This window comes from Myotis nattereri, assembly GCF_964212035.1.
Source record: "Myotis nattereri genome assembly, chromosome: 3".
Taxonomy (NCBI): Eukaryota; Metazoa; Chordata; class Mammalia; order Chiroptera; family Vespertilionidae; genus Myotis; species Myotis nattereri.
In genome coordinates this window covers 189,278,635-189,304,605 of record NC_138077.1, presented here as the reverse complement: position 1 = coordinate 189,304,605, position 25,971 = coordinate 189,278,635, and the positions used below count along the sequence as shown (strand labels likewise).

The 25,971-nt window shown below is 39.2% G+C and overlaps 1 protein-coding gene across 1 annotated transcript in view; it reads left to right on the top strand.

Moving 5' to 3' along the window:
• The window catches only part of GPBP1L1 (GC-rich promoter binding protein 1 like 1), a 49,677-nt gene that overhangs the window by 12,498 nt on the left and 11,208 nt on the right, over nucleotides 1-25,971 (top strand). The window contains exons 2-7 of the mRNA XM_081085856.1: nucleotides 2,831-3,177; nucleotides 3,752-3,863; nucleotides 4,674-4,787; nucleotides 9,891-10,020; nucleotides 10,659-10,945; nucleotides 25,294-25,366. Coding sequence (XP_080941982.1) covers nucleotides 4,728-4,787; nucleotides 9,891-10,020; nucleotides 10,659-10,945; nucleotides 25,294-25,366 — 550 coding nt within the window. The 5' untranslated portion in view covers nucleotides 2,831-3,177; nucleotides 3,752-3,863; nucleotides 4,674-4,727. The remainder of the gene's footprint in view (nucleotides 1-2,830; nucleotides 3,178-3,751; nucleotides 3,864-4,673; nucleotides 4,788-9,890; nucleotides 10,021-10,658; nucleotides 10,946-25,293; nucleotides 25,367-25,971) is intronic.

Here is a 25,971-nt window from a genome sequence, read left to right as displayed (position 1 = left end):
CTATGAACATTCACTTAAAAAATTTTTGTGTGGACACATGTTTTCATTTCTCTTGGATATATACTTAGGAGTGGAAATGTTAGGTCATATGGTAGCTCTATAACTTTGTGAGGAATCACCAAATATTTTCCACAGCAGCTGCACCATTTTATATTTCTACCAATGATGTAGAGGGTTCCAATTTTTCTGCATCCTTGCTTTATTATAATTTATTAAACCTTTGACTCTTTTCTTCTTGAAAGGCATCATGCTAGATGTCGTGTGAGTTTCAAAGAAGGACATTCATTCTACAAGCAACAAATTTTTGGCCTGCTGCTGGGAGTTAAGATCAACACTTGTAACTCTTTCTGAAGAAGCAAGTGTTAAGTGCATTAGAAGGCACAATTAAAGTACTTAAGCAAAAGCCACTTCATTTAGTCTCCCTTTAAAAATGGTTACAGCCCCAAAAGACATCACCAAAGGAGTTTATAATATATTATAAAAAGTGCCCTGACCAGTGTGGCTCTGTTGGTTGGAGCACATCATCCAGTGCACCAGAAGGTCATGAATTCAATTCTTTCTATCATCTAGATTATTAGGTCAGTTTGTTTTTTTAGTCTTTTTTTAAATATCTATTTCTTTAATATCTATTTTTTTAGTATCTATTGATTTTAGAAAAGAAGAGGGAGGGAGAGAGGGATAGAAACATCAGTGATGGGAGCTAATCATTGATGGGCTGCCTCCTGCATGCACCACACTGGAGACCGAGCCCGAAACCCTGACATATACCCTGACCAGGACTCGGATCCATGACCTTCTAGTTCATAAGTCAATGCTCAACCACTGAGCCATGCCTGCTGGGCTGTTTTTAGTCTTCTTAAAAAGTGTTTTTAAAACTTATTTTCTATTAAGTGCTGCCCTAGCTGTAATATTGCAAATTTATTGTGGTTTTTTTGTCGCTCTATTTATTTTGAAATTTTCTTTACCATTGCCTCCTGTCTCACACAGTAAGCAATCTGACACCCATGCTTCCTAATATTTTTACTTTTTGATTAATTCCCAATATATGACCAACCTTCTGTTATCAAAGTATTCCTTTGATAAAGTATTCATTTCTCACCACACTCAAGTTGGAACACCTGTGAAGGCACCTTGCTGCATGGAAGCCCTTAGTTAGCTTGGCCTTATCCCTGTGCCAGGATGCCCTTCTCATTCCACTCAGGCTCCCACTCTGCATTGGGCTGCCTCCTACTGGGACACTTGCTTGTGATGCCTAATGGGTTCTGACATCCTTCACTGTGCCGCTACTTTACACACACATTTCTCAATTCTCCACCCCACATGGACACCCTTCACATCTGGTTAGGTCCCAACACCCTGCTCTGGGTCTCTGTAGCACCTCCTCTGCCACCAACAGATCCTTAACTTGCTTGACCCCACCTAATGGCTTTGGACAGGATTTCATCAGGAAGAAGAAGGAGAGGGAACTGCAAGAGAAAGTCATTTTCTAATTTTTCTATGTGATTAGAGAACATGGGTGTTTCATTCTTTGGAACTAATTGAAACAACTAGTGTAAGGTCAGTTTTTATGACTTCCATTTTTTAAAAATATATTTTATTGATTTTTTACAGAGAGGAAGGGAGAGGGATAGAGAGTTAGAAACATCGATCAGCTGCCTCCTGCACACATCCTACTGGGGATGTGCCCGCAACCAAGGTACATGCCCTTGACTGGAATCAAACCTGGGACTTTTCAGTCTGCAGGCCGACGCTCTATCCACTGAGCCAGACCGGTTAGGGCTATTCCATTTTTGCTGAAGGACTAGATATACTCTGGATGATTGATATATATGTATGTTTACATGTATATGTGTTTCAACTTATAAAATACATTATTCAAATCATTTACCCAACTTCATATATGCTTATTCTATTACTACTCTTTAAGTATTACAAGTATATAAAAAAGTGTAGAGAACAAGTGGATAGTCATGTACACATCACTCAACTTAAGAAATAATGTATTATAGATAAAATTGAACCCCCCACCCCATGATCTTTTTTATTTCTTTCCCTTTATTTCCCCACGGAGGTATTTACTAGCCTGAATAATTAGATAGATGATGACTGTGGTAATAAATGAGCAAGTTCTATGGCTCTTCGACCATTTATTTATAGCAAGCTGTTCTATGTGTAAATCTAACACTCTTTAATTTGCATTTCCTTTTTTTTTTAATTGACCTAAAGAGAGGAGTAGAGGGAGGGAGAAACAGACATGCAGGCATCAATGAGAAAGAGAAACATCAATCGGTTGCCTCCCTCATACACCTTGACTAGGAATTGGACTGCAACCTGGGTATGTGCCCTGACTGGAAATCAAACCCAGGGCATAATTAGCATTTCTGAATTCCTTTGATAGCTAATTGGATTAATGGTTATATAAAAAAGCGAGCTCTTGCTTTGGCCGGATGATTCATTTGATTGGGACAAGGTTGTGGGTTTGATTCCCAATCAGGGCACATACGGGAGACAACTGATCGATGTTTCTCACATCCATGTTTCTTTCTCTCCTTCCTCTCTCTCTAAAATGATTGAAAACATATCCTCGGGTGAAGATTTCTTAAAAAGCAGACTCTCTTCAGGTGGCTTTTCTAAAATTCTTAGAATTATAACCAGCTTATTATGTTGTTGCTATAGGTGGTGACACATTAATGTCTAAATTAAACTTAAGAGTTTTGACTCCTAAGGACCTTTATTTGAGTGAACATTTGATTGTCTCATTTTAGCAATTATATATAATAATGATTTCGCCTTGTGATAATGTTATTTTGTTTTTGTTTTTTTTTTATAGTGCTAGATTCCTGTGGCCTTTTAAATTATTGAATAATGATGGATATGGATCCAAAATAATAAATGACTTCTCTACTGAAGCAATAGAAGATTCTTCACATCACCTTCCAGTAGCTCAATTTCAGTCTTCAGGAAAGGGCAAAACAAGTGAAATACAGAAAACTGCAGAGAAGAAAACCTCACTTTGGAACTGTCTTTCTCCTTGACTACTCCTTAACCCCCATCTTTCTACTTGTTTTAATTTTGCTGTGAATTTATAAATAGTGAAGACCAAAGAAATAGAAGATACATTTGGGAGCTTTATACCAAGAAATTTGCCTTGAAAGCTGCTATTCTTTGGAGGGAAAAGTATATCAAGTTCCTGTCTGATTTTTTTTTTTTTTAACAAGATTTCTTATATCCTTAGATTTTGAAGAATAAGACAAATATAAATACATATCTGCACACTATTTTTAGCAGCTGTGTAAGAATAATGAGATTTGTAAATTAAGGGCTTTTCATGTGGATGTTTTGCCACTGGAGTTGAATGCTCAGAAGACCTTTTATAGCTCTTTAATATTATATTTTTGATCTGTCACTTAGATGACATTATTTGCCCTTGCAAGTCCACCTGTCTTTCTAGTTATGCCCTTGTTATGAACAGTGTTTGTACTCACTGTGCAAATATCCATGTATTATCTATTTAAACAACATAGAGCCATCACTCAAGGAAGTTGAATGAGGTGAACATAGACATAGGTCTTTCCCCTTCCCCCCATTTTTAAATGTAACAAATACTTTTTTTATCTTCCCCTCCCCCCTCCCCCTCCCCCCTTTTCCCTTTTGGAAACCGTGTCAGGAACTAGGTAGTTTAAGATGAGCAATTGAGGGGACTGAGAGAGTGATCCACACAGAGCCTGGCTTCTTTGTGCTTCATCATAAGGTGTGCTGCTGGTCAGCCTTATTAAGCACCCTTCTAACGAGAACCTCGTGGGAAACCCAGCTGGCAGACTCAAGGAGTTCAGGAAACAGGACCACAGAGGTTATACTCTGGGGTAAATATTCTCCTATGTCTAACTTGGGAAGAAGACTGTATGTATATGTATCGTGGAAGATATACTGCTTTCTGGTGTATTTGATTTTGGAAAATATCAGTGGGGTGATTTGGAGACAATAATGGATCTTTCAGGAAAAACTGATGATAGTTGTGTTTGAGGAAATTAAAATGTGAACTAAATAAAACTCTTGAAAGGTTGTGTCTTCCTTCTCTAGGAAGATTTTTTTACTGCCTTTTTTTCCCCTACTGGTTTTGCCAAAAGTTACCTAAAGGAGATTAATCTCTTTTTATAAGTATCTGTAATTTTGAGTAAATGTTTATTCTTTTTAAAAAAATACATTTTTATTGATTTCAGAGAAGAAGGGAGAGGGAGAGAGAGAGAAACATCAATGATGAGAATCGCTGATTCTTTGCTTCCTGCACGCCCCCAACCTGGGCATGTGCCCCTGACCAGATCAAACCCGGGACCCTTCAGTCCACAGGCCGATGCTCTATCCTCTGAGCCAAACCAGCCAGGGCTAAATGTTTATTCTTAAGGTTCTGCTATAACACAAGAATTCATTAGCTTCTTTCATATAACCTTCCAGGTCTAGGTCACTTTTTGTATGTGTGTTTTTCATGGATATATATTCACAGACCATATCTTTGTTTAAAACTTCTCTGAAGTATGGATTCTAATTAGTAATCTAGACAGACTCAGAGGGCAGGTCTTTCTGTAAAGAGCAGGATCTTAAGTAATCACACACTCCTTTACACATTAGTATCAAGATCTTGCAAGCATAAATGATGAGAGTTCTCTCATTTTCAGATCCTGGCCATGAGGTTGATGCCTCACCTTGCTGAAAAGAGACACTGGACCTAAATGGCGCAGCATGACTTTGTTCCTGCTTGGCTAAATTTTTCAACACCACAGGCAGTTAAGGTACTGGTCCATTCCTATAGTAACTACCCAAATACCAGTGTTTTTTTTCATGCCCAACTTGTCTATGGCTTCGGTTTTACAGTCTAGGTGTTTTTGGATTTTCAGCTTTGCCAGAGGATTTCAAATATGTTTTCACAGACTAATTACCTTTGTTTTATTTTATATTTATGATAGATAGATAGATGATAGATAGATAGATAGATAGATAGATAGATAGATAGGAAGAGGGAGAGAAGATAGAAACATCAATGATTAGAGTATCATTGATTGGCTGCCTCCTGCAGCCCCCCACCCCCACCCCCCTCCTTACTGGGGATAGAGCCTGCAACCCAGGCATGTGCCCTCACCCGGAATCAAACAGTGACCTCCTGGTTCATGGGTAGATGCTCAACCACTGAGCCATACCAGCCAGGCAAATTTCAATATTTTTAATAAAGCTACAGTAAGCAAAGTTGTGTGGTATTGGCATAAGGATGGGCATATTAAAGCAATGGAATCAAATAGAGAATTCAAAAATAGTCCTAAATATGTAGCCAGTTGATTTTTTACTAAAGTGCCAAGGTAATTTAATGCAGAAATTAAAAACCATAAAACTTCTAGAAAAAGAATAGGAGAAAAATTGTTGTAACCCACTATAGTGGTTAAAATAAAAAAGACTGGCAGTACCAAATATTGGTGAAAATATTAATAAATTAGATGTAAAAATGTCTATGCCCCAACCTGTAGTTTTCCTATAAGCCCTTGTCAAATATATCTATACTTCAAATGGCTTTTTAGACTTTGGTCTCTATCCCTTGAGATTAAAGAATGTCATAGGATAAAATTATTTGGAATAGGAAGGGACATTACAGTTCATTTGTAAAATTGTTCCATAAACTGCTTTCTTTTTTGTGTGACTTCAAAGACTAATTCTTCCTGACTTCTTAACGCATATGTGAGTAAAATGAGGATGATGCCAAATTATAGTACTGTTATAAGTATTAAGTAATGTTTGAAAATAAGTCTTTTATAAAACTACTAGAGGCCCGGCGCACAAAATTTGTGCGCGGGTACTGTCCCTAGGCCTGGCCTGCGATCAGGGCCATCTTCACCAGCTGCTGGAAGCCGGCCCCGCCCCCTGCTTGCCACCCAACCCAGTTCCCATTTGCCATTGGGCAATAGGACCCTGACGGTCGGGGGACAGGACCGAGAGGTCAGCCATTCCCATTTGATCGCTGGCCCCGCACCCTCCATGAGTCATCCTCTGTGTGGGGGGAAACTGGCAGGGCGGGGGCCTTGACCTAACACTACCGGCACCCACCACCACCCATCCTCGGTTCCCCGTTTGCCATCAGATGATCAGAGCCTGCCGGCCAGGGAAAGGAACCAAGAGGTGATCAGTGCACCTCATAGTGACTGGTCAAGCGGTCATTCTGGTCCTTCTGCTGTTAGGGTCAATTTGCATAGTACCCTTTTATTATATAGGAGGATAAAAATTTTGTGTAGTTGTTAGTGTCCTACAAAGGTGGGCATTAAACCACTCCTCCAGTCTAAAATAATTTACAAAAATAATCTGTTTAGAATTTTTTTAAGGAAACATCTTAATTTTTCTTTCCTATTGCGAGATTAACTTAATATTTTTTATTTTATTTTATTGCTTAAAGTATTACAAAGGGTATTACATATGTGTCCATTTTATCCCCCCGCCCTAGACAGTCCCCTAGCCTCCCCTATCCCCCAGTGTCTTATGTCCATTGGTTATGCTTATATGCATGCATACAAGTCCTTTAGTTGATCTCTTACCCCCCTACCTCCTGCCCCCCAACCCTCCCCGGCCTTCCCGCTGCAGTTTGACAATCTGTTTGAGGCAGCTCTGCCTCTGTATCTATTATTGTTCAAAAGTTTATAATGGTCTCTATTATCCATGAATGAGTGAGATCATGTGGTATTTTTCCTTCATTGACTGGCTTATTTCACTTAGCATAATGCTCTCCAGTTCCATCCATGACGTTGCAAATGGTAAGAGTTCCTTCCTTTTTAGAGCAGCATAGTATTCCATCATGTAGATGTACCACAGTTTTCTAATCCATTCATCTACTGATGGGCACTTAGGCTGTTTCCAGATCTTAGCTATGGTGAATTGTGCTGCTATGAACATAGGCGTGCATATATCCCTTCTGATTGGTGTTTCTGGTTTCTTGGGATATATTCCTAGAAGTGGGATCACAGGGTCAAATGGGAGTTCCATTTGTAGTTTTTTGAGGAAACTCCATACTGTCTTCCATAGTGGCTGCACCAGTCTGCATTCCCACCAGCAGTGCACAAGTGTTCCTTTTTCTCCACATCCTCTCCAGCACTTGTCGTTTGTGGATTTGTTGATGGTAGCCAGTCTGACAGGTGTGAGATGGTACCTCATTGTTGTTTTGATTTGCATCTCTCGGATGATTAGTGACTTTGAGCATGTTTTCATATGTCTCTTGGCTTTCTGAATGTCCTCTTTTGAAAGGTGTCTATTTAGGTCCTTTGCCCATTTTTTGATTGGATTGTTTACCTTCCTTTTGTTAAGTTGTATGAGTTCCCTATAAATTTTGGAGATTAGGCCCTTATCAGATATGACATTGGCAAATATGTTTTCCCACACAGTGGGTTTTCTCGTTGTTTTGATGATGGTTTCTTTTGCTGTGCAGAAGCTTTTTATTTTGATGTAGTCCCATTTGTTCATTTTTTCTTTAGTTTCAAGTGCCCTAGGAGCTGTATCAGTGAAGAAATTGCTTCAGCATATGTCTGAGATTTTGTTGCCTTTGGATTCTTCTAGAATTTTTATGGTTTCCTGTCATACATTTAAGTCCTTTATCCATTTTGAGTTTATTTTTGTGTATGGTGTAAGTTGGTGGTCTAGTTTCATTTTCTTGCATATATCTGTCCAATTTTCCCAACACCATTTATTGAAGAGACTGTCTTGGCTCCATTGTATGTTCTTGCCTCCTTTGTCAAATATTAATTGAGCATATCGGTTCGGGCTGATTTCTGGGCTCTTTATTCTATTCCATTGATCTATATGCCTATTCTTGTGCCAGTACCAGGCAGTTTTGAGAACAGTGGCTTTGTAATACAACTTGATATCTGGTATTGAGATCCCACCTACTTTGTTCTTCAGGATTGCTGCATAACTTAATATTTTTAAGTGTGAAGTTTTGGGACTTATTCTTTCTGGCAAGGTTGTTTTGTGTTTTGTTTTTAAATAGATCTTTATTAATTTCAGAGAGGAAGGGAGAGAGAGAGTTAAAACAACAATGATGAGAGAGAATCATTGATCGGCTGCCTCCTGCATGCCCCACACTGGGAATAAAGCCCGAAACCTGGGCATGTGCCCTGACTGGGAATCAAACCGGGACCTTCTGGTTCATAGGTTGATACTCAACCACTAAGCTACACTGCCTGTGCCTGCCAGGGTTTTTTGTGATTAATTGAAGTAGCTGCCTTTTCTTTCCTTCTGGGATAGTGTAAGTGAGTTAATGATTGAATATGGAACCTAGGCCCTCTCTTGACTCAGAGGCCTGTGATACCCTTATTATGGCCTATCTATAATGATAAAGCATAATATGCTAATTAGACCAGACATCCTTCCAGAGGAAGCCAGAGCTGCGAGGGAAGTCCAGATCCCAGGTGCCTGCTGGTGGCTGGAGGGAAGCCCGGGTCCCGGGTGCCAGAGGGAAGCTGGTGCAGGCAGCTGGGGGAAGGAAGGCCTACTTTTGCACGAATTTCATGCATCAGGCTTTTAGTCTATATATATAAAAGGCTAATATGCTAAGTGTCCGACTGTCCGACTGGTCACTATGATGCACACTGACCACCAAGGGGCAGACGCTGAACGCAGGCGCTGCTGTGACGCGCGCCGAGAAATGGCACTGTGGACCTGGCGCCCACAAAGCAACACTCGGCTTCCCCCAAGTGGGACACAGGCCCCGCCACCACTCGGAGCAACAGCCCACCAAATTGCAGCCAACGTTGCCGAGACCACATGGCGTAAAATGTGGCCCCCAAGCCTAGCCCAGAAACGGTGGCTATGGACACCGGGTAATGACGTCACGTAGCAACACCCGGCTTCCTCTCCCTAGCAATGACTAGCCTCCTTGCAGTTTCTTCAGTCGAGTAACACAACTTGCTTTATAGCCAGCTGCAAACATTTCACACTTTAACCAAATGTCTATGAAGCCTTTTCCCGTGCTTCATCTCATTTGATTCTCACAGAAGTCCTGGAGTAGGTAGATGGGAGACTCAGTGGAATCCTGTTTTCTTTTCATCAGTCAGAAAACGGAGATTTAGAAAGCTTAGAAACTTGACCCCACTGAAAAGAAGAAGAAATGGTGGACCTGGAAAATGACTTCAGGTTTTCTCACTGTACAGAATATAGTCAAACACAGCTGCAGTTAAATATTTTACCCTTTGTTCTCCCTGCGTGATCTACAATAATAATCTGCTTCCTGTTGATGTTTACTGCTGTGTTGCTGACAATTACCTGAGAGAGAAGTTGGGGTGCTTCACTGGGCTGGAAAAAGTTTAGCTACATCAGAAAGCAGGTCTAATTAAACAAGTTTATTCTATATATATTAAAGACTAAGTTGACTCACGCATGCGTGATACATATAAAGCTCTCGCTGGCGCCAGTCACACACGTGTTTCCATCTGTCATTGTCGATCATGAATTTGGTTGACACTTCTAGTATAGAGAAAGGCAAATAGCGATATTAAAATATTTCTTATTAGCACCAAAGGACTTGTATGCATGCATATTAGCATAACCAATGGACACAGACACTGGGGTGGTGGGGGCTTCCCTGGGGTGGGAATGGCTGGGGCAGGGGGGTCAATCAGGGAAAAAGGAGACATAAGTAAAACTTTAGACAAATATAATACATATACACACACACACACACACATACATATATATATTTCTTATAGTTAATTTCCTTTCAGTGTGCATAAATCCATGCACTGGGACACTAGTATTCTTATAATGGCAGTTTCTGCCGCAGTCATTTCTTGTTTTCTAAAAGCCTGCTACAAAATCTAAGAAAGACATATCTACTTACCTGTTTGTTTCCCTATTCTTTATCATCTTAGTCACCTACAGCCACCTTTGAAAAACACGGAGAGCACCTACCCCGAGGAGATGGTAGATTTGGAGTAAGCCGTCGTCGACATAATTCCTCTGATGGCTTTTTTAACAATGGACCTCTACGAACTACAGGAGGTGAGCCATGGCCAACTTCGATGTTTATATTTAAGTTACTCATTTAGGGCAAGCCCGGCATGAGGGTGCATGTCCATAATCTTGAAATTATGATCTTTTCTAAGCATAGTTCTCAGTTAAATACTCCAACTATGTTGGCTTTCTAACATTGTTATGTTCTCAACTATATTGGGTGTTCTCATGAGTCATTTATTCAGTGGAAGAACTCATATAGAAATACATTAAAAGAAAAATATATATTTTGTGATTTCTTTTCCGTAAACTTTTTTTTTTTTTAATATATTTTACTGATTTTTTACAGAGAGAAAGGGAGAGGGATAGATAGTTAGAAACATCGATGAGAGAGAAACATTGATCAGCTGCCTCCTGCACACTCCCCACTGGGGATGTGCCCACAACCAAGGTACATGCCCTTGACTGGAGTCGGACCTGGGACCCTTGAGTCTGCAGGCCGATGCTCTATCCACTGAGCCAAACCGGTTAGGGCTCTTTTCCGTAAACTTAATCTTTTATTTAAAAGGTCCCCCTGAAGGGCTTTTGGTGATACCATAAACCAGATAAGGAAGCATTTGGCCAAATTATTTCTGAATTTCCAGGAAGCAAATCATCTAATGTATTACTTTTCCTTACTGTTCTAGATTCCTGGCACCAGCCCTCCCTGTTTCGCCATGATTCTGTGGACTCGGGTGTCTCTAAGGGAGCATATGCTGGAATCACAGGAAACCTATCTGGTTGGCATGGCTCTTCCCGTGGTCATGATGGCATGAGCCAGCGTAGTGGGGGTGGCGCAGGAAACCATCGCCACTGGAATGGCAGCTTTCACTCCAGGAAAGGCTGTGCCTTTCAGGAAAAGCCACCTGCAGAGATTAGGGAAGAAAGGAAAGAAGACAAGGTGGAAAAGTTGCAGTTTGAAGAGGAAGACTTCGTAAGTATTATGATGGTTTAGTTGTGCAGTTAAAACCTAACAAATACTGTCTTAATTACAAGACCCCATTAGTAATGAGAACATTTCAGAAATTACTAAAAATTGAGTCCCTATGTTTAGATTTTTATTGTTTTCTGAGAAGAGTTGATTAGCATGAAGATGGTGTCAAAAATCTTGTGTAACTTTGAGCACATCTTTTGTTTTCATCTTTATACCTTTGGAACTTTAAAAAAGATCCTTAATTTCCATTAAGTTTTGTAAGGTTTAGTATTCAAATATATAATAATGTAAAAATGTAGTCCTGCATATTAAATTCTCTTTCTCCAATTATCATAAGAGGGTTTTTTCTCTTAAATTTGCCCTTTTATATAAAAGTTATAATAAGTTATAAACATGCAATTAGTAGTACTCTAGCTGTTGTCTATTTATTCAGTGAAACTTGATGCTATTGTGTGCTGAAGTACATGCCTTTTGGCTCTAAATCAAAAGTACTCTTTTTTTTTTTTTAATATATTTTATTGATTTTTCACAGAGAGGAAGGGAGAGAGATAGAGAGTCAGAAACATCAATGAGAGAGAAACATCGATCAGCTGCCTCCCGCACATCTCCTGGGGATGTGCCCGCAACCCAGGTACATGCCCCCGACCGGAATCGAACCCGGGACCTCTCAGTCCACAGGCCGACGCTCTATCCACTGAGCCAAACCGGTTTCGGCCAAAAGTACTCTTATAAGCAGATGCATGAAAGAATAGGTGGAGTGATGAAGAAACAAAATCTGTTGTTCATCACATTTTGAAAACTTGGTGAAATCATCATATCATCAATCCAAATAAGTTTAATTGCATTCTTATTATAAAATGAGTTTCTTTTTGTACTTCTATTCCTATAATTAAATGAACCCACTGTAATTATAATTTATATCTTACATGAATATTTATCTAATATTTATCTATGACCACAACCAGCTGAGCATCTATAAAACAGGTGTATCTAGGTCTCTTTAATACTTTGGTTTATTATGTGCTTTGATAAAAAAAGAGATTGTAAAAAAACTGAAGTAGTATGGGGTAGAGTTGAAGTTATTTAGAGTACCTTCTAAACTAGGTATTAAACAACTGATTGATAGAGTCCTTGATCAGTTCTGTGGCATTCCAACTGGGAAATGAATTGATGACAGAAAGAAAAAGGTTAAGGTAGCATTATCTTCATCTGCTAAGTGATTTAAATGGAAGTTTGTTGTCAAATCAAATCTGAACAAGGTCAGTAAGGGCAAATTTATTTTGCATTTATGTTTTTTATACAATATTCCAAGTCAGTGGTTCTCAACCTCCTAATGCCGCGACCCTTTAATACAGTTCCTCATGTTGTGGTGACTTCCAACCATAAAATTATTTTCGTTGCTACTTCATAACTGTAATTTTGCTACTGTTATGAATCGTAATGTAAACATCTGATATGCAAGATGGTCTTAGGCGACCCCTGTGAAAGGGTCGTTCGACCCCCAAAGGGGGTGCGACCCACAGGTTGAGAACCGCTGTTCTAAGTGTACATAGAGTATGAAGAAAATGATCAAGTTAGCACATCACCTAACTTTGTGAAATATTAACATTTGCCAAATATGCTCTAGACCAGTGATGGCGAACCTATGCACACTGACCAACCTTTGACACACGAACTCATTTTTTTGGTTGATTTTTCTTTGTTAAATGGCATTTAAATATATAAAATAAATATCAAAAATATAAGTCTTTGTTTTACTATGATTGCAAATGTCAAAAAATTTCTATATGTGGCACGGCACCAGAGTTAAGTTAGGGTTTTTGAAAATGCTGACAAGCCGAGCTCAAAAGGTTCGCCATCACTGCTCTAGAGCATTCTTTTACAAAAGAATTAAAATATTACAACTTTTCTATCTGGCTGCCGGCTTCAGAAATCTTAAAAGGATCAGTTAAATGATTCCCAGAAAACATGGAGCAGACTCACAAAACCTTTTAAGACCTAAGTTCCTTTCAACTAAAAAAATCTTAAACCATTATTTTGTGTGTAGAGGTTGTTCAACTAAAGTAGTAAATGTCTGTTAAATTTTTTTAAAATGGTAAAATATCACAGATATAGGTAAAGCTTCCCTAATCTGTTCTCCTCACTTTCCCCTAGAGCAGTGGTTCTCAACCTTCTGGCCCTTTAAATACAGTTCCTCATGTTGTGACCCAACCATAAAATTATTTTCGTTGCTACTTCATAATTGTAATGTTGCTACTGTTATGAATTGTAATGTAAATATCTGATATGCAGGATGGTCTTAGGCGACTCCTGTGAAAGGGTTGTTCGACCGCCAAAGGGGTCGGAACCCACAGGTTGAGAACCGCTGCCCTAGAGGTAATCACCATCTTTATTTTCAATGTTTCATCATCCTCATACATGTTTTTTATAGACTTTTAATACATGTATATATCCATAAACATTCTATAATATAATTTTTGCCTGATTTTGATCTTTATATGAACAGTGTTATATTGTACTAGAGGCCCAGTGCATGAAATCGTGCACCAGTGGGGTCCCTCGGCCTGGCCTGCGGGATCCGGCCGAAACCAGCTCTCCGACATCTCCCAAGGGGTCCCAGTTTGTGAGAGGGTGCAGGCCAAGCCAAGGGACCCCACCTGTGCATGATCGGGGCCAGGGAGGGACTCGGGAGGTTGGCCAGCTGGGGAGGAACCACGGAGGGCTCCAGGGCATGTCTGGCCCGTCTGGCTCAGTCCCGATTGGCCAGACCCCAGCAGTAAGCTAATCTACTGGTCGGAGCATCTGCCCCCTCAGTGCACGTCATAGCAAGGGGTTGAGCAGCCTTCGCATATCATTTGCATATTATACTTTGGTTGAACAGACAACCGGACACTTAGCATATTAGGCTTTTATTATATAGGATTCTCTTTTATTTGCTTAAAATTATTTTGAGGTTTATCTGTATTAATACATATACCTGTGGATCAGTGGTTTTTAATCAAATGCAAGTCACCCCCTACCCATATCTCCCCCGGGACACATTTGTCAATATCTAGAGTAGTGGTTCTCAACCTGTGGGTCGCGACCCCTTCGGGGGTCGAACAACCCTTTCACAGGGGTCACCTAAGACCATCCTGCATATCAGATATTTACATTACGATTCATAACAGTAGCAACATTACAGTTATGAAGTAGCAACGAAAATAATTTTATGGTTGGGTCACAACATGAGGAACTGTATTTAAAGGGCCAGAAGGTTGAAAACCACTGATCTAGAGAATTTTACATGTCACAACTAAGAATAGTGCTATTGGCATCTAGTATATAGAGATCAGAGGTGTTTCCTAATATCCTACAATGCATAGGACAGCCCCATAAAAAGAATTAGCCAGCCCATAATGTTGGTAGTACCATGTTTGAGAAATCCTGCTCTATGTCTTTTTTACTGCTATATAGTAAATATTCTATTATGTGAATATAGATTTATTTATCCATTTCCCGTTGACAGACTTACAGGTTCTAAAAGATCTTATTTATAGGATAAATCTAAAGAATTGGAACTGAGGTATTGTAACTGGGAAAGAAAGAATAAAAAATAAGATTTCTTTCCAAAGCAACTTGAAGCATAATTAGTAATTAATTTGCCAAGGAATATTGCCGGGAGCCGGTCCATCCTTGCTGTTTCAAAGGACCTGGCATATATGGCATACTGTTATTAATATGTTTGCTCACCTTCTTGGCACTATGTGTTTTAACCAAGGTCTCTGAGAAAGGTTGTTTCCCCAGGTAGGGATTTTCCCCTGAAGTTAGGGAGGGAATAAAACCCCTCAACTAAGTGCCAGGCGGGTAATTAATCACTTTAACTACGAGCAATCATGCTTAAGCTACATAATCTTTACTCCCTGGAATGGAGATAAGAAACGCCCTAACCTTTGTAATAGAGATTGATAGGATTGAATCAACTGGTATAAATACAGATGTAACAAGACAGCAAGAAACAGAGAGAGAGACAGAAATTGGCACAGAACCTACACAGAACGTTCTCTAGAGACAGAAGAACTTCGCTGGAGAGAACATGGCAAAAGATCCTGGACAGAAACTGGCCTCAGAACCTAGAGACAGAACCTAGCGAGAGAACATGGCAAAAGATCCTGGACTGAACCTGACTACAGAAATTGGCAAGAGAACCTGACTAGAGGTGACTGAACCTGGCTGGAGAACCTGGACAGAACCTGGCTGGAGAACCTAGTGAGGGAACATGGCTACAGAACCTGGCTGGAGAACCTGGAGAACCTGGCTGGAGAACCTAGCAAGAGACCATGGACACAGAACCTGGCTGGAGATCCTAAGCAGAACCTCTCTGGAGATCCAGACCAGAACTTGGCTGGAGATCCTGGCTAGGCTGCTGATCAACTGAACGCTGTCTCCGTGTCATTCCTTCTTCTCTGACTCCGTCCACACCTTTGGGGACCCCTGGACCTGCTGGGGTTGGACCCCAGCAGAATATAGGAGCAGAATTGGAAGGAGAAGATAACAGATCCTTGGTACCAAAGGAGAGATCTAAAGACCTGCATTTGGAAATAGAGAATAATAGTTGAGGTTTATAAATGGGTAGAATCACCCATGGAGAATAATATATAAAGAGAGGAGGCCTCACCCTAACCGGTTTGGCTCAATGGATAGAGCATCGGCCTGGGGCCTGAAGAGTCCCAGGTTCGATCCGGTCAAGGACAAGTACCTTGGTTGCAGGCACATCCCCAGTAGGAGGTGTGCAGGAGGCAGCTGATCTGTTTCTACCTCTCTATCCCTCTCCCTTCCTCTCTGTGAAAAATCAATAATATATATTTTTTAAAAAGAGAGAGGTGGCCTAGAGTAGAACCTATGGAATGTAAGGGATTATTGAGAAATAATTGGTTGAAGAAGAGGTATATTAAGAAAAAGTAGGTGGTCAAAAATAACAAATTAAAGATCTTTTATAGAAAGTTATTTTGTTTTAAAACAGTATTAGTTTTTAGCCCTGGTTGGGTAGCTCAGCTGGTTAGAGCGTCATCCTGATATGCCAAAGTTAGGATGAATGCATAAATAAGTGGAACAACAAATCTATCCATCTCTCCCTCTCTCAAATCAACAATTTTCTTTTTAATGGGCAAGATTTGAATGGCTATTCCCAAAGGAAATTATACAAATGACCAATAGCCACGTAGATAAAAACGATCCATGTTTTTGGTCATAAGAGAAATTTGAAAATTCAAATTAGTATCACTATGACATACTGCTAAACACAAAATTTGGTGACATTTTAGAGCACCTGGAACTCTCTCACATTGTTAGTGGGATTGTGAAGGAGTACATCCATTTTGGGGAAAGGCTGTTTCTTATAAAACTAAACATAAATTTACCTTGTGGCCCATTCCACGTCTAACTTTTTGCTAAAGAGAAATGAAAGTATATGTGTATTTATGATAATTTCATTCATAATAGCCCAAAATTAGAAATAATTTAAATGTCTATCAACATAAAAATAAAAAAGTTGTGGTGTAATCATGTAATGGATTATTTATTCAGTAATAAAAAGGAATGACTGATGTAATAACGTGATGAATGTCAATGAAGCCTTACAGTGAAGGGAACGTACTGTATAATTACATTAATATGACATTCTAGAACAGGCAAATAACCTATAGTGAGGGCAAAAACCAGAACAGTGGTTGCCTATGTGGAATGAGGATTGACTTGGGAAAAGCTTGGGTAAACTTGCTGATTGTAGGAAATAGTTGTCTTTATAGAAGTTGGCAAGGTGTGATCATTTTTCAAAACTCCTGGAATAGTATAATTAGTATTGGTGCTCTTCATTGTATGTAAATTTTATTTTATTAAGAAGTAGATTAATGTCACAGTCATGGCATGGTACAAGAGCAGATCATAAGCCTTCTGGTGTGATGCAATGAGGATCCAACATTACTTCTGAATTCCTTCAAAAAATGCATATCCTTGAATCTAACCATGAGAAAACATTACACATACAGTCAACCCTCGATTTTGTGGCCCTCAGTTAGACGGACAAAATTTTGTGTTCATCATTTGAAAATTAATATCCTGTCCATTTTAAAATGCTTTTAACCTTGCCGAAACCGGTTTGGCTCAGTGGATAGAGCGTCGGCCTGCGGACTGAAAGGTCCCAGGTTCGATTCCGGTCAAGGGCATGTACCTGGGTTGCGGGCACATCCCCAGTGGGAGATGTGCAGGAGGCAGCTGATCGATGTTTCTCTCTCATCGATGTTTCTAACTCTCTATCCCTCTCCCTTCCTCTCTGTAAAAAATCAATAAAATATATTTAAAAAAAAAATGCTTTTAACCAAGTTTTGCTTATAATTAATATGTGGTTTTTATTTATTTATTTATAAATATAGTTTTCTTGATGTCAGAGAGGGAAAGAGAGAGCTAGAAACATCAGTGATTAGAGAGAATCATTGAATCAGCTGCCTCTTGCACACCCCACACCAGGGGTAGAGCCCAAAACCCAGTCATATGCCCTGAGTAGGAATTGAACCATGATCTCCTGGTTTATAGGACAATGCAATACACATTCAGAAAACCAACTTTCGGCTTTAACAGACTCTCCCTTGCCTGAATTAGTCCATTATATCAAGACTTTACTGTACTCAAATTGAGGTTTCTACAAAAGAGTTAGAAAAGATTCCACACAAAAACTAGCCTGTACTCAAAAAAAGTTATGGTTATGAAAAAAAGTTCCAGATTAAAGAAAACCAAAGAGAACAACTAAAGGCAACATGTGAACCTACATTGGATTCTGGGTGGGGAGAAAAACAATGTTTTTAAAACTTTGTTTTGCTATAAAAGATATCAGTGTTATGGCTTAAATAATGGTTGTGGATTATAAATAGTATTTATTGTTAACTGCCTGGTTTTTATAATTATACTATGATTATGAGAGTGTTCTTTTAAGGAAATACATAATAAATTTTTGAGGATGAGTGACATCAAGTCCATCAACCTGCAAATGCTGCAGAAAAAAATATATATATCTACAGAGAATGAATGATGAAATAAATGTGGTAAAGTGTTGACATCATTGGTGAGAGCAAAGAGGAGGTTATCAACTCTGCTTTTGTGGAGCAAATGCAGAAGCGGAGCTTCAAGGGTAGTATAATAGATGGAGCCTATTGATGAGTACAGTGCGGCAGCTCAAGGAGTTTGATGAAAAAAGCTTTGTCTCAGTTACCAAGGGGGGGGCCTCGAGCTATTTGAGGATGAAGAGAAGAAGACAATGGAAGAGAGCAAGGCCAAGTGTGAGAATATGCAAACTCATGAAAGAAATCTTGGATAAGAAGGTTGAGAAGGTGACAATCTCCAGTCGGTTTATGTCTTTATCCTGCTGCATGTGACTAGCACCTACCTACAGCTGGACAGACAACATGGAGCAGCATATCATGAAAGCCCGGACACTTTGAGATTACTGTACAATGGGGTACATGATGGCCCAAAAGGACCTGTGCTGCTGTTTGAAACCACGCTGCTCTCTTCTGGCATCTCGTGAGGATCCCCAGACCCACTCCAACTGCATTACTGCATGATCAAGCTAGGCCTAGGCATTGATGAAATTGACGTGACAGCAGAAGAACCCAATGCTCCTGTTCCTGATGAGATGATCCTCATCATCCCATTAAGGGTGATGAAGATGCCTCTTACCTGAAAGAAGTCGATAAGGACTTCCTACCTGCAGAACTTGCTCTCCCAGCAGCCCTGAGTGTGTCCCCAGCCCACCTGGTTTCCTCTGCTGATGTCTAGTTTTTTCTCTGATGTCTTTCTGCCTAAGGCAGAATACAAGAGTCTCAAGTCTTGCCTTCTCTTTCCACATTTGACATCAGGTTTGGATGTTGTTTATTTGGTGGGAGGAGAAGTTGTTTATTTGATTTTGAAATTAAAATATGCAAAAGAAAGAAGATGGCAGTTTTATACAAAAAATAATATAAATAATTATTAGACTGGTGTAATGAGTGATTGGCTAATAAGAAGTAAAGAGAATACTAAAGAAGATTGAAATAGCAGATAAAAGGAGCAGCCACTAACCCTAAGGCTAAGATGAGCACCTAAGGAAGAATTCCCCATTCCCCCATCACCACCCCAGACTGAGATCCAGACTTTGTTGAAAAAGGCTTTGCTGTGGCTCACTGAATGGCTGAGCAATTGCTGAGGTGCTTCTCCAGGGAACATGCTGGAAATCTGCCTTCTAGAGTACTTGATAATACTGTTCATGGAAGATGCCTCCCTGTTACAAAATCACTCAAGTCAGAGCTCACTTGTACTTTAGAACCTGGCTTAGCAGGAACTGGGTGCTACAGGAGTCTGCTGAGTAAGCACACTGGAACAAGAAGCAAAAGTTTCTCCATTGTTCTCTACTGATTAAAAAATTAGCATGCCAGCTGACAAAGGAAAAATTTTAAAGTGCACAGAAACATTTACACAGAGCAGACAGAATGGATGGCTTTGGAATTGAGACAATAAATTGATAACTACCACAGGGTTCTATCATTGTTCATACTAACCAGCAATATTCCCTTTCAAAACAAAGCCCCCAGGGACAAATCTTTTGGAAATAGAATCCAGATTGAACTGCAGAGTCCATCCGGTGTGGCTCATCCACCTATGAACTAGCAGGTCACAGTTTGATTCCTGGTCTGATTACTTGCCCTGATGCAGGTTTGAACCCAGTAGGGGACATGCAGGAGACAGGGGATCAATTATTTCTCTCATCATTGATGTTTCCCTTTCCTTCTCTGAAATCAAAATATTTTTTTATAAAGAACAAATAGAGAAGAAAGACAAGGTTCAGATAAAGGGGGGAAAGTGGGGCAGGGGAACAGCCAGGACATCAAAGAAAGTGAACCATCATTTCTTTTTTGATCCTCTATGAAAATAACAGGAGAGCTCTAAAGTATGATGTTTTTAAAAGGAGCTATCTTGACCCACATTCCCAAAAATGATCACATACAAATGAACAAATTAAGGAGAAACAAATAGATTAAAAGTTAGAATTGAGAAAAAAATGATACAGAAGTTGTGGAGGGAAAGGCTCCAATCATATGTAATAAAAGGCTAATATTCAAATCAATGGAACTGCAGAACGACCGGTTGATATGACGCATACTGACCACCAGGGGGCAGACACTCAACTCAGGAGCTGCCCCTGGTGGTCAGTGCACTCCCACAGGGAGCACTGCTCAGCCAGAAGCCCTGAGCTGGGCTCACCACCCCCACAGCAGAGCTAAGGATATCCAGCTGATGGCTTAGGCCAGTGGTTGGCAAACTGCAGCTCGCGAGCCACATGCAGCTCTTTGGCCCCTTTAGTGTGGCTCTTCCACAAAATACCGACATCTGCGCATGGGCCACGAAGTTTCAATCACACTGTACACGTGTGCCCGCACGTGGTATTTTGTGGAAGAGCCCCACTCAAGGGGCCAAAGGGCCGCATGTGGCTCGCGAGCCGCAGTTTGCTTACCACTGGCTTAGGCCCACTCCCGAGGCCTCCCAGACTGCAAGAGGGCACTGGCTAGGCTGAGGGACCCCCCCCCCCCCGCAAGTGCATGAATTTTGTGTACCGAGCCTCTAGTATATGTATAATAGGATCCTTACCCTCCACTCCACAAAAAATAACTCAAAGGAATGGTTTAAATAATAAAAAGTGTAATTCAGGAATAATTTATATTACAATAAGATTTGTAGCTACAAATTGGAAGGATAACCAGAACAGCCAACATCTAGATAGTGATAAAATACTAGACTCAAACAATAAAAAAAAAAGTCCTTTGGTCATCCAGGCATAAAGACCAAGTGACTCATAAAAGAAAATCAGACACTTTGACAACAAACCTTTATAACAAATCAGTGTAGTAACAGTTGCAGTGTTCAATAAAAGAAAACGTGCCGAAACCGGTTTGGGTCAGTGGATAGAGCGTTGGCCTGCAGACTGAAAGGTCCCAGGTTCGATTCCGGTCAAGGGCATGTGCTTGGGTTGCGGGCATGTCCCCAGTGGGAGATGTGCAGGAGGCAGCTGATCGATGTTTCTCTCTCATCGATGTTTCTAACTCTCTATCTCTCTCCCTTCCTCTCTGTAAAAAATCAATAAAATATATTTTAAAAAAAAAAAAAAAAAACGTGAGCCAAGGGTTTTATGCTATGTCAAACTTCCCTTCAGTTATAAAGGTTAAGTATCAATGTATAGAAATTCAGAATACTGTTCCTAAGGCTTTTCCTGAGGAAAGTACTAGACAACAAGCTTCAGACAACCAAACTGACCAGAAAGACAGCAAGCAAGCCACAAAAGGAATGGTGGTAAATATTAAGTATATGCTTAATTGTAGAACTAAGACTAAGTGAGAGTTAAAATAAAGTCTTGGCATGTAATAGCTATAGCTCTGTCAGTCTATTTACAGCATAACTATTTTAATGAGAGAATGGGGAAAACGTACAAAAAATTAACATTTTAATCATACTGGTGGTATAATATTGATATTGTTTTTCTCAGATTATTGTAATATGGAATAAAGCTATTGAATATGATATTCTATACCTGTATCCTTGAAAGTCAGGATTCTTGGTGTAGAAGAAAGGAAATACAGATAAAAGAAATGTTCAGTAAAACCCCAAGGTACTCAATTTGAATTAGAAATATCAATAAGTATTTTATCTTTGAAAATGTGTCCTATACACACACACCTGCCCCACTGAAAAGATCTGCTCTCTCCACTGAAAAGATCTAAAAACAATGATCAATCCCACAGCAATGAGCATTCCTAATGCTCAGATTGTGATCTTGAAATACCATTACTGGAAAGAGCATGTATTGTAAGATAAGCTTGGGATTTTTTGTCATACTAAGTAGCAAAGAAGAAAAGACTTCTAGAGTTGTAGCAAAAGGATTCAGAAGCCAAATTAGAGGTTCCCACTGGCCAAACATGGGATAGTTCATGTATCAATTAAGGTTATTAACTGCAAGGGTTTAGTCACAACTGTAATTAAATCTGTGAGTTCACAGTAATATTTCATCTTAGAAACTAGCATGCATTTTATCTTTTCCATATGAATCATACCAGTGAGTCACCAAATAGAGTAAGTTCCTTTTAATGGAAGTATAATAGCTAATAAGGAAAGAGTGAAAAAATTAGAAGGTCATTGTTTTGCAGCTTGTAGTGAGTTAATAGTTTTAGGCTATAGGCAATCAATGCATGCCACCATCTCACAAAGAAGCACAACCAGATGTATGTGTCTCTAAAAGAAAAACACAACATCAGTAAGAAGTTGCCTTGCCAAAATAAAGAGGCAGGGAGGAGATTCTGTAACCTCTAGAACCAATTACCAATTTATAGAAAATACAGAGGGCCCTAACCGGTTTGGCTCAGCGGATAGAGCGTCAGCCTGCGGACTGAAGGGTCCCAGGTTCGATTCTGGTCAAGGGCATGTACCTTGGTTGCGGGCACATCCCCAGTGGGGGGCGTGCAGGAGGCAGCTGATCGATGTTTCTCTCTCATCGATGTTTCTGACTCTCTATCCCTCTCCCCTCCTCTCTGTAAAAAATCAATAAAATATATTTAAAAAAAAGAAAAGAAAATACAGAGGTATAAGATTTTTTAAAGTAATCTGTAGATGAAGAGAGTTTGAAGTTTTTTGTAGACAAACTATAGTTTTGAGGGATACACAAAAGCAAAGAGGCGATTGCTGTAAATCAGGAAAGAAGGATTTTCTTTTTTTGTTTTTCAATGAGGCTTATAAAATGTTTACAAGAATTTGGCCTATTTGTTTTATGAAGTTATTTTACATTTTTAAAAATCAGTTAAAAGAGAGCAAAGCTATCACATAAATAGGGGCAGTATTTCTGAAAATTCTAGAAAGAATGTGACTAAAAATGACTGGGCAAAGGTAATGGTCACCTTAACGAGAAAGGTGTCTTAAGACTGGCAAACAAAGCAGGCAACTCCATAGAATTTATTACAGGGTCATTTACATAATAAAGATTGGGTTGAAGACCTAGGAACTCTGCAGATTATTCTCCTCTATGGTATACTTTTTAAAAAAAAATTTTTTTTTTAAATATATTTTATTGACTTTTTTTACAGAGAGGAAGGGAGAGGGATAGAGAGTTAGAAACATCGATGAGAGAGAAACATCCATCAGCTGCCTCCTGCACACCCCTTACTGGGGATGTGCCCGCAACCAAGGTACATGTCCTTGACCGCAATGGAACCTGGGACCCTTAGTCCACAGGCCTACGCTCTATCCACTGAGCCAAACCGGTTAGAGCTGGTATACTTTTTTGATAGTGTAACTTGGGTACTAATAATTGATAAGACAAGGGGACAAAAATGCAGTAGCGCCTGGGGCTGTACTTCCTGGTGGTCTTGTGATAGAGTATTGTTTATCATTACTACTATCAGTAGTTTAATATTTATCTCAGTTGTCATGCCATTTTGGCTATTAACTAACAAAAGTATTTATAGCTTCATTTTAAGGAACACAGATAATTGGAAGGCTTTGATATGCTTGCTAAGAACAGTGAGCTTAAATATCACATGCTCTCACTCATTTGTGGAATATAAACAACATCATAAACTGATGAACAAAAATAGATACAAAGACAAAAAGGCATCGAACATACTGTCAAACTTCAGCAGGAAGGCATGGGGGGCGGGTAAGAGATCAACCAAAGGGCTTGTATGCATGCATATAAGCATAACTAATGGACACTGACACTAGAGGGGTGAGGGCATGTGCCAGGGAGTGGGGGGGTGGGGGCCGGTCAATGAGGGAAAAAGGAGACATATGTACAACTATTTGCAATACTTTAAACAATTAAAAAAAAAGATTCAAAAAAGAACAATTAGGTTGGTCAAACCATGAAACTTAAAAAATCGAATGAAATTGAGACACAGAGATGGAGTTGGTGTTTTTCACACCTACATCTATAAAACTAGGTCTATTAAAACATGCTATTCTAAAAAAAATCATATTCTGTCACTGATTTATCCACTTATATAGTGAGTTGGTGTTTGTATCTGCTTATTCTATAGTAATGATTCTCACCTTGACAGGTAGAAAATACATACCTGCTAGGGCCCTACTCCTAGAGATTTTTATTCAGGAGCTCTGTAGTGGAGTCCGGGCATCTTTCTATTTGTTTTATTATCCATGGTCAATTGTTCCGAAAAGACATTTCTTATTCTATTACCAGATTTTAAAGTTTAGGCTTGGACACCAGTGTCATTCTCAAGTCCAGTCTATTGCTCTTTAACACTTCTCCATCCTTTTCCTCATCTTCCTTTACTTCTGTTGCCTTCATTACTCTCCTGGACTATGAAATCAGTCTTCTAATGGTCTCCTAGTTGATGTTTAAACCCCTCAAATACATCCTTCAAGCTGCTACCAGACCATGTAAACTAATGATTGGATCATGGTTAACTCTGTTTATGAAAAAGGGGTCATTACCTATAGAAATAAAAGTCAGTCTCTGAGAAATACTCCACAATCTGGCTCTTGCCTACTTTGCCAAACATCTCTTTCCTCACAAAAGGGTCCCCTCTTTACCTAGCACTAATTATGTTGAACTATTTGCAGGTTGCTGAATATTCTATTCTTTTTCATGCTTTCCTGTCTTAGCGTTCACTGAGCATTCTGTTCTTTAGAATCGCTCATATTCCAACTTTGGAAATCATCTTTAAGGACTCTTAGTCATCTCCCAATGAAAACTTTCTAAGAGCACTTCTGTTTCACGTGAAATTGGCTATTCTTAGTATTCCTTCTTTAATATGGATATTTTCATATCCCCTATAACCTTTTATTGTACCTATTTATCTTCAAGTTTATCTTTATAGTGAAACTAACCCTTGTGGGGACAAGGACTCTTTTTAATAGGCTTAATTACCTTTGTATTACTATTGCAGTCCCTGGCACATGGTTTGCTTCTGTCCTAAAGCAATCTTAGAAATGCTAGAATTACTACACATCTCACTGACAGATTGTCCTTAAATCTGAGAAAAGTGATTCACATTCTTATTCATTCAGCTTTCTGTGGAAAGAAAACTTGAACATTTAGTCTGTTTTGTTTTGTTTTTTACTCCTCTTTTTAAAGGAAATGAAACCCAAAAGAGCCTAAGATTAATATAAGACCTATCTATTTTGTATTTCAACATCATTTATCTGTTAGTTATTTCTGAATACAGCATTAAGAAATGCTGCTGATATTATTTGATAGGTTCCATGGTGGTACTACTTTGCAAAAGGTGCCAAAATGATTAGCTTTCTGTTATCAACCATTAATATCCCTTTTTTCCTAGCCTTCTTTGAATCCAGAAGCTGGCAAACAGAATCAGCCATGCAGACCTATTGGGACCCCTTCTGGAGTGTGGGGTAGGTAGATTTTGCCATTTTAAAGGCACAACTTTAAATTTTTCATATCAGGGAGAGGAGCAAAAATTCTTTATCTCTCGTTTTGTTTCTTTATCTTGTTTCTCATCTCATCTATTTGCACATAGTAACTAACACCTATTAACTCCTACTCTGCCCCCCAAAATATCATTGAAATGTAATGAGTTAGAATACAGATTGTTGAGCACTTAAGGAGCCCTGAACTTAAAGCATTTTTTTTTCTATTTTTGAAAGCAGATTTTAAGCAAAGGGAGAATAATATATAAAGCTTATAAGAAGTAATTTTTAATTAACATTGCTAATTTGCTTATTACAATTAAATTGAGTTATATGTGTTATCGGTGTCTCCTAAATATTTGGTAGGCATATATAACAATGTATTCTAAGCATTCTTCCACATTACTGAATAGTCTTCCAAAGTGTTATTTGAAAGGCTATGTAATACCACATCTTATAGACCATTTTATTCAAGTTCCAGTTGCTGAGTTTTTTGTTTTGTCTTGGCAATTACAAAGGATGCTTATTATATAGGGAAAGGAGAAAATACATAAATACATACATATATATGGGAATAACTAGCCTTATAA